The sequence below is a fragment of the Pempheris klunzingeri genome, chromosome 19 (genome assembly GCF_042242105.1).
Source record: "Pempheris klunzingeri isolate RE-2024b chromosome 19, fPemKlu1.hap1, whole genome shotgun sequence".
In the NCBI taxonomy this organism is placed as follows: domain Eukaryota; kingdom Metazoa; phylum Chordata; class Actinopteri; order Acropomatiformes; family Pempheridae; genus Pempheris; species Pempheris klunzingeri.
The window spans coordinates 6,567,887-6,577,216 of record NC_092030.1 but is presented as its reverse complement, the minus strand read 5'-3'; the positions used below and the strand labels follow the sequence as shown (position 1 = coordinate 6,577,216).

The following is a 9,330-nucleotide window of genomic DNA, read 5'->3' as shown; positions in this document are numbered from 1 at the left end:
TTTGTAGCTCAGACTGAATGGTTTTATTTCCTGTAGTCATTAAGTGCTTGTTAGAGGATGACTCCATGGCTCCATCAGAGGCAGCAGTCACATATGTATCAGGCTGCCTATGTGTGGCCACTATTCATACAAATATACATTCCATAATCACATTAGTTGAGAGAGATGATTGACTTCATTTAGTGCTGATCCCAAAAACAGGCAGGAGACATTTCCTGCCAGCAAACGCCTACAAGATTGTCAGCTTCCCCAGTGTTCAGCCCTTTAAACAGAAAGTAATCACCTGATACACAAGTAAAAACTGTGTCCCACTATTTCAATGGTTATCTCAAAACTGAACAGAAAAAGTAAAAGAAAGAACAACAAATAAGCAGGTTGTCTTTGTTAGAAACGGACTCAACAGCAGGTTTGTTGCTCCGTCTCTATGTTCGCTCATCCTTTGGCCTCAGATCTTCGTCCTTTACTCTTTCAGCCAGCTGAGCAGTTGAGGTGTGTAATAGGTGATGATGATGTCAGCACCTGCATCACAGCGTGAGGAAAAACCATTAGCATCAGGTCAGATTACATTTAGAGCTGAACTGATACAGATTCATGGCGACATACATCCAAATTGGTTTTATTGCACTATAACACACATAAATGTCTATGTACTTAAGACAATCACAGACATTCATGTTATTTAAATTAGCAAATGTGGTCCAAGCCATGAAAGAATAGATGAGTCATGAGTCACTGTTGCTCTGATTTGTCCATTTCATGACCACAAAATCACCAGACAAACACTGACAACATTCGTGCTGTGACCAGCTTTTCCAAAAGTTCGGTTTTCCTCAGCTTTTAAAATGTAAAACTAATGTTTAAGATTTATCCACTCTCGATTTTTGGGTGGTAAAAATGGTGGCTCAGTGTGGAAGGAGGGACATGAGAGACAAAATTCACTTTGTTCAGGTGATCTGAGTGTTAGCCCTCCTCCCCTCTCACCTGCTCTGCGGAAGGCGGTCATGGCCTCCATCACAGCGGCCCGCAGGTCAAATGCGCCGGCTTGCGCTCCATGCCACATCATGGCAAACTCCCCTGAAACGTTGTACACCGCCAGGGGGTGAGTGGGGAACTAAGACAGACACGTGGGAAGAGCAGACACAAGAGAAGATCAATAAAAGTATGGACACACATTTTGCAAAATACGCTTTTGGGATCCTTCTCGCATGTGTTTTATAGCAACTGAGCATATTTCCCAAAATGCATTGCTGCAGCACTGTTCTCCATTGACCTTCATTTAGTTACAGACCTTGTCCTTGACTTCTCTAACGATGTCCAGATATGGCAGACCTGGTTTCACCATCAGCATATCAGCTCCTTCTCTTACGTCTCTCTCCTGCGGCACAGAACAACCGTTGGACCTCCTACAACTGCCTCAACAACACAACACAACACGTGAAACCCAACTGTACACACATGGATCAACTTACCACAGCCCGAATGGCGAGTCCCCTTGCTCCAGGAGGCAGCTGATAGCAGCGTCTATCCCCAAACGCAGGTTTGGACTGTGCGGCATCTCTGTACACAAACACAGCCGGGAGCTTCAGTCCACGCTCGCTTCACTGCTGTTTCACTGTTAACACCTGATCCCGGAGCGCTTACTTACCTGAAAGGGCCATAATAACATGAGGCAAACTTGGCACTGTAGCTCAGCACTGAAGCCTGGAGGAGAAGAGAAGAGAAGAATGCAAAGTAGTTATTTTTTGAAAACATCTCGTTACATTTCCATTCTTTATCATAATAAGCTTTGCAATAAATGTTCTTAATGCCAATAAATCCCATGAAAAGACCAAAACCAACAATGAACTCTAACATTGTATGTGTATCCAAAGCCCGATACACCCATTTCTCTATGCACAGAGCTCTATTGCTGTCCATTAACTATTAAAAACACACTGTTGAACTGGGTGACATGTTCCTTCATGACCATGAACACACACAGTTTTAGTTAATGTTTACCTAATCACAAATCTACCTTCCTGCTGCCCCACAAAGTCACTAAGGCATGAAATGAATATTAATCCACCGCTGAAAATAGTCCCCAACAAATACACTATTTAGTCCTGTTTGACTGTAACCACAGTGACCAGTTGTTCTAGGAAACTGAGCCTTTTTCAAATGAAGCTGGAACTAAAATGACACTACTAGCTGATCTTAAAGATGGACATCTTTAGTGAGAACCAGTGAGGTTGAAGCAAGTAGAGAAGTAATGAAAGACAGAGAAGCACGTGGTTGGTTTTGGTCTTTTATGGGATTTGTTAACTATAAGAAAAAAAAACAAGCTTTTCTGAGACCGTGATCACTTCCTGTCTGCACATGTATCTTTCTTCAAACTGCAGGGGGGCTTTCAGCCCTTTACCTTGTTTCCCAAACCATTGGATATCAGGGCTTGTTTTATGGCTCTGACTCTTCCATCCATCATATCAGAGGGAGCGATGATGTGACAGCCTGCAGGACAACACGTGATTAGGGACACACCAACATAATGTCAGTTACTGGATCACAATAACTTTTAAAAGCTAAACCAGTTTGGTCTTAAACTAGTTAGATTTTAAATTGGTGGTCTAAAAGTACAGGAATCAGCCCAACTTTAATTCCACTGAGAAGAAGGAGTACTGCCTATTGCTTCGTGTTTGTTACCAAAAATTGAAACAACCTTGAAAAACAAGAATTCAAGATTTACCAGCTTGAGCGTAGGCCAGCGCCACTTCTGCCAAGCGCAGGCAACTGGCATCGTTGTTCAGAGTCCCGTCATCGTTCAGGATGCCTGCAGGAAAAACAACATCAATGATGAAATCAATTAAACGCTGCTTTTTAAGTGAAACAATCAGAAGGTACAGAGGAGACACTGACCACAGTGTCCGTGTGACGTGTAGGGACACAAGCAGACGTCGCACGCCACCAGCAGCTCCGGGAACAAAGATCTAATCTTCTTCACTGCCAGTACAGCAGGCGTGTCGTCTGTGTCGGCGCCTGAACCCCTGTCGTCCTGACGGGAAAAGAAGAGAGATCACAGTGTGTTGGAGTGTAAAGGAACAGGTCTGCTGACATTCAGAACATCTCATTCAATAACCACGAACAATACTTCACTCTTCTTCGTGTGCTCATTCTTTTGGTGCAAGTTTACCAGATTAACTGACATATGAAAAGATTTATGGATATTTTTTTTGCAATAATACAAGCAAAAACAACAGCACACAGTCCTTTTACTGTTTAATGGAAAATACTGATGCAAACAAAGCACAAAAAACAAAAAAAACGTTTCAGTTTTTCCCCTCTTTTAGTTTCACATACCTTTGCTATTTTTGCAGGGACACCAAAAATCAGCACACATTTCAAGCCGTTCTGCACAAGCGGCTGCAACATTCCCTCCAGCTTGTTCACCCCATATCTATTAATGGGAAGACGTGTAATATGAAAGTAGCATAAAAACACAAAAGGGGCCTTTCGGGGCAGGCAATGAAAATGATCTGGCTCATCAAAATTCACGTTCAATTTCACATTTCAAAACAGAACTGTGTCAGTCAGAAGAACACAAAATCTGAAGATGGGTTTGCATTTTAGTTTTGTTGTGTGAGGAATAAAGGTCTAACGGATTCTCTTCTTATCTTTGTCCAGGTCCAGTGTTTGGCCCTGGGTAACACCCTGCCTGTCTGCTTTTATCTGTAGACAACACCCTCAGTGGGTTCACAGCTGCAGTGTGACACTTATCATTTTTGTTTAATGAACACATTAATCCCCCCAGTCAACACAATGAGGAGAAACAAGTTCTGTTACTGCTCAGAAAAACAGGTGCTTTGTTTCTGTGGTAAAGATTTGACCCGGAGAGAGCTTGCAGTGATGCAGTGATGATAGGATTTGCTGCTATGATTCCTACCTGGCCTGTCCCGGCAGGCTGCCAATGGGCTCCACCGCATCTGCACTGTCTCTGGAGGACAGAGTGACAAAGAACCAGAGGTGTGAGCAAGTCCACTCAAGTCTGAATATCAAAAATATTCCATACTCAACTTCTCCTGGTGAAAACAGTCAAATGATTCGAGTCCCAATTCATTTCAGAGCTGTTGACCACTGTTTACCAGTCAAGCTCCTCTACGATTGTTACTTGCCCTTCCATGTGATTGTAATTTGGATAGATTTGTAGGAAACAGAGAAATAACATTTACGTGACGAAGATCGGGTAGATGAGATTGTCAGGTCTTAAATCCGCAACGCAGGTCTGCCAGTATCTGAGTGTCGGGTGGAAATAGCCGCTGTGGATGATCGACTCTGCTGGTGTCTGCATCTTTACCCTGAGACAGAGAGAGCTTCAGTGATAAAACAGGGAACGCAGGTCAGGTTTAGACTTTAGATCACGAGCAGAGCCAAAATACCGCTCTCACACTCTTGTGCTTCATTCCAGCTCAGTCCCCTATGAAAATGACCAAGCATGCATGACGCTGCTTCTCCAAACAGCAGCCTGGCTCTGTGTTACTGCAGAATAAGCAGGCTGCAGGTTTTCAAACTCCATCAAATAACAATCTTCTATCTTAACAGCCAATCTTTCACAATTGTTTTCCTGCAGACACATGAATTTTCTGAGCACCCATTAAAAATGACTCTCCTACACGTTGAACTTCATTGATTTCCTTGAATTAAGGATACATTTTTGAAAGGGGCCATGACGCTGTTCAACAATTCAATATTACCATTACCTGACTTTGTTGACTAAGTCAATCAGATTGTGATCATATGGTTTTATCATGTTAAGATTTTTGCACAACAGACATTCTTTCTGTGCAATTACTACTTGAACTGCATATAGTTGAACTGTATATAGTTTTTCTGTGGAGCTTCTGTTTATTTTTCCTGAATTCCATTGAAGGCGAAAGAGCAAAGCATAGAATTTCATTGTGCGGTGAAACTTGTTTTTATCTGTACTATCACAATAAGTAAGTGGAGTTGATTGAATTCATGCACCTCATGTCCAGACTAATGATTCAGTTTAGAATAGTAATTAATGCACAACATCACTCCAGCTCTAACAAGCTGCCATATTAGATCTACCAGGCTAACTTTGTGTAATCCTGCTACAGTAATAACATCCCAATAAATGTCTGGCCTCGGATGTGAAGCAGCATAAGTTTAATAAGACTTCCTGCTCCATGGAGTAGTGAGTAATGAGCTTCAAACACACAACTAATAACCTCTGTAGGTGCCTTTTAACAGGCACATGAGTGGCACATTTTTGGCACTTTCTCCACCAGTTTGCTCAACCAGAGCAGCTTAAGTCAACGTTACTATCACAACATGTCATTTTGTCACCTTGGCGTGGAAAAGTCCTTCGTACTGACTGTGTAATGACCGCGCTCAGTTAAAACCACATAAACATGTAGACATGTAACCTGACAATCCACACACATGGATAAAAACTACACATATAGTGAATTAAGCCAGTGTGGTTACCTTACCGACTCCTCCACACGCTCAGTCACTCACACAAGACAGTATATCTTCTTTGAACCACGGTTAGCGGGCAACGTGACGACGCACTACCGCCACCTACTGATCGGAGTTCAAACTAAACCGGAAGTATATCATGAACCCACCCAAATGTAGATTATTATATCTTATTATATACATATATATATATATCAGGAAACACAAACAGTTACATTACCAATACAGGTGGAACCGTTGAAACACAGATGCTTACATAAATGGGCAAGATTTTTAAATTAACCAAAAAAAAAAAAAAAAGTCCATGTCAACTGTACACCACTCTTCTCGCGATATTTCCGAAGGGCGAGAAAAAAAGCCGAAGCTACGATGCTAGCGGTTTGTTAGCCTTGTGTACTGATAGTTACGCACACAGCTAGATGGAGGAGAAAACGCCTGAATGTTATTAAGGTAAAGTAATGTGCAGTCACAGTGAAAGACATGTTTTATATGCCTATTGGTGCGTCGTGTTGGTAATTAGAGGAGTTGTATCATCTCTGACAGTCTGTGGTTAGCTTCCATGGTAGTACAAGCATCGGCTACTGTCTATCATCGATGTAGCTTGGCTTGACCTGTAACGTTGATATTACACTGTGTGTCACTGTAATTGCAGTCTAGCTGTATTAGCCGGCATCTAACTGAGGATAATGAGGCTAAATTTTGAACTGACAATGTGATGAAGTGATGGAGAAAGATAGCTGGACTCATTGGTGATCTTCACTAGTTTTCTAATTTAGTGAGATGCGATTGGGGCCTCGTCTGCTCTAAAGTACAGACAGTCTTTCCTAATGTTGTGTTTTCTTTGTCACACATAAGGTTGGGTTTCTAGAAAAGCTGAGACTGGGAGCTTCTCCCTGCAGTCACCTCCGTGATCATCCCCCTCAGGGTGGATTTTAAGATGTAGCCTGGAGAGAAGTGGGTCATCTCTACAGCACCTCACCGTTCCTGCCCAGGTGTAAACAGTGACTCCTCACCTCCATCCTCAGACACCCAAACTCTGGAGCACTGTCCTCTGAGCAGGGCTGCCCAGTGCATGACTCGGCCGTCCTCAGTCAGTCCGTCCCTGGTTGAAGACCCCTCTGTCCCCAGCTATGCTGTTCTCTCTGAGGGAACTGGTCCAGTGGCTGGGCTTTGCCACCTTTGAACTCTTCCTCCACCTGCTAGCTTTGCTGGTCTTCAGCATGCTGGTCGCTCTGCGAGCTGACATGTTCACCCCCACGCTGAGCTGGTGGCTGGTGTTCGTCCCGCTGTTTGCTGCCGACGGCCTTAGCACCTACTTCACAGCCATCGTGTCTATCCGTCTTTACCAGGAGAATGAGAAGCGGCTTGCAGTACTGCGGCTCCTCTGGGTGCTGACGGTGCTCAGCTTAAAGCTGGTGTGCGAGGTGCTGCTGTGCCAGAAGCTGGCGGAGCAGGAGCAAGCCAGAGACCTGTGGTTTGGCCTCATCGTCTCTCCGCTGTTCATCCTGCTGCAGCTGCTGATGATACGAGCATGCCGTGTCAACTGAGGAGAGGCACTTCGTGGTTGTGCTTTCACATCACCGACGACACAGGAGCAGAGAGCAATCTTCATTCGCCATTAGAGATTTAAAGCATAACAATGGTGTGATTTTTCTTATGACTCATTGCCACCTTTTTTACAGATAGAAAAGCAATTGTGAGTTTTTCATACACAGGTCTCAGCAGAATCCAGTTTTCGATATCGACACAAGTGTTGTCACTGCTTGCCTAAATATAATGCAGTATTTCCAAAAAAGAAGCGAACATGCTGCTCAGTATGTCGCTAAATTCTAAAACACACTGAATGGCCAAAACTATGTGTATGTCTTGTGTACGTTCGGGCTCTTGGTTCCAATGATATCTTGCTGCAAGAGGATGCAATGATATTTTACACAACTGTGTTATTCCAACTTTGCAGCAGCAGTTTAGGCAAAGTCTTTTCCCATTTCGACATGATAATTCCAAAAATTTGGGGATGAACTGGGAGCCAGGTCTTGTCACTCAGCATCAGTGTTGGTCCTCACTAATACTCTTGTGGCTAAATGGGATAAAATCCCTGCAGCCATGATCTAAAGGAGTGGAGACTCATTCTCTGAGCATGGTTTTAGAATGAGAATTGGCATTTGAGGGAATACACATACTTTTGGCCATGTGGTGTAAACATACTTAATGGTACCTATTTCTTCAGTGAATTTATAGTTGGTTCTGAAGGCTAAATGCAGGCAGGTTGTAACTAAACAGTTGATACCAATGAATTAATTGTTTGTCCCATTTTTCCATGCCATGGATTTTGGCTGTTGGTTTAACTTTTAGAAATACAAAGAGTCGGAGCAGTAAATGTTTATTTGGGACATGGAGTGCCTTTACATTGTGCAATCACTGGTAGACATTGAGGCATGAGAAAAATGTATACCCCATGTTATGTTTTAATGCACATGTGCACAACACACAACACCAGACTGGTGAGAACAACAGGCTGTAGCACCCCAGACCCCTTGTAATGGGTAACGGAGCTCAAGGAGTTGCTGCGGCTTTGTTGTGTTGTTTTTTTTTTTCCCAAAGGAAGACATCGCTTGCTCGGAATATTTGGTCACGTTTATTTTCTTTGTTGCCTGTCGCTGGGAGTGTCGCTCACACGGCTTGTCATTTCCACCAGTGGAAATGGTCTGAACAGCAAGTAGCTGGTCCTGAATCTTGTTGTCAGCCCAGTTTTACACCATTGTAGAATAACTGAATTTCCACAAGCTGTCAAATGTGTGCACACATCTTGATCCCTGATTATTGCTGTTTATTTGTACATAATGTATAATGTATCTGATCTGTGTTTGATCCTAACATGAGCTGCATGTATGTAAGGCCTCATTTTAAGGTAATTCCCAATGTGAAATACTGTGTATATGTTAATTTTTTTTTTTTTTGAAAGAAATTCACCAAATCTTATTTATGTTTTCATGTTGTTGTTATGGCACCCTTCTTGTCATCTGTTTATACATGTAAATAAACTGTGGACATTTAACCAATGTCATCTAATGAGTGTTTTAGTGTGGTGCTGAGTCGATGCACAGCTCTCCATTCTTTTAAAGGGTCTTGGTCTCTGTGGCCACAGGGAGGCGCTATTGGCCTTTTCTATGGGCGTGGTGTGCCTCAGCATTAAAGGACCATACCGACATTTATGTTTTGCACGTTTTAGGCGCACAAATCATCAAATCTACGAATCATACCTTCTTTTAAAAAACCTATTAAAAGTTCTTTAGGGGTCTGTCAAAGATGACTAGAATTAGAGTTATCCTCGGTGAGTGTGTGGTATTACAGAATGAAACGGTCAAATTTTGAAATATTTGTCCTCAAGAAATATTAGAATGAAAACTCCTTTTTACGCCACCCTTCAAATTCCCCAAAAATATTACTGAGGACGTGACTTTGGTGCGTAACCATTTTGGCGTGTTTCTTTGAAGCATCACCTGACAATCCTCCTCCTCTGTGCTTTAAGACTTGCTGTTCTTATTCATGCTTCCGTGATAAATGTTTAATGAGGTACAGTAATCTCTTGTAGTACCCAAGAATAGCCTCTTAGTGCTGATTCAAGTGTAGGTGGCTACTTCTGTTTACTGCAACAGGATTATCGACAGGTGGCATCACAGGCAAGTGCTGAATGAACAGCCGGTGCAAACACCTCAGGGTTACTGTGTCCCTGCACACTGCAACACTGACAGGGTCACTGCAGGCGCTGTGGAGTGGAAAAGTACATAAATACCGCAAACAACAAGGAATTTAGAACATAATTGGGAAGCAATTGGTAATAAAGTAAAAACTTAA

At 42.7% G+C, this 9,330-nt stretch overlaps 2 protein-coding genes across 3 annotated transcripts; one reads left to right on the top strand and one right to left on the bottom strand.

Annotated features, from left to right (window-relative positions):
- Nucleotides 1-5,564, bottom strand: alad (aminolevulinate dehydratase). 2 transcript variants are annotated; one of them, XM_070850311.1, is made up of 12 exons: nucleotides 5,487-5,564; nucleotides 4,203-4,328; nucleotides 3,917-3,967; nucleotides 3,334-3,430; nucleotides 2,893-3,028; nucleotides 2,723-2,806; nucleotides 2,399-2,487; nucleotides 1,646-1,701; nucleotides 1,470-1,557; nucleotides 1,289-1,375; nucleotides 982-1,111; nucleotides 1-519 (listed from the first exon to the last, which is right to left on the bottom strand). In XM_070850311.1, the coding sequence occupies exons 2-12, from the start codon at nucleotides 4,319-4,321 to the stop codon at nucleotides 461-463; spliced, it is 996 nt and encodes a 331-aa protein (XP_070706412.1). In that variant the 5' UTR covers nucleotides 4,322-4,328; nucleotides 5,487-5,564; the 3' UTR covers nucleotides 1-460. The 2 variants fall into 2 exon arrangements, with proteins under 2 accessions (XP_070706412.1, XP_070706413.1); XM_070850312.1 differs by having other exon boundaries at nucleotides 5,482-5,541.
- Nucleotides 5,565-6,493: 929 nt separating this feature from the next.
- tmem203 (transmembrane protein 203) lies at nucleotides 6,494-7,184 on the top strand. Its single transcript, XM_070850957.1, has one exon. It carries the CDS (start codon nucleotides 6,606-6,608, stop codon nucleotides 7,020-7,022), a length of 417 nt encoding a protein of 138 aa, XP_070707058.1. The 5' UTR covers nucleotides 6,494-6,605; the 3' UTR covers nucleotides 7,023-7,184.
- The last annotated feature ends 2,146 nt before the right edge of the window (nucleotides 7,185-9,330 follow it).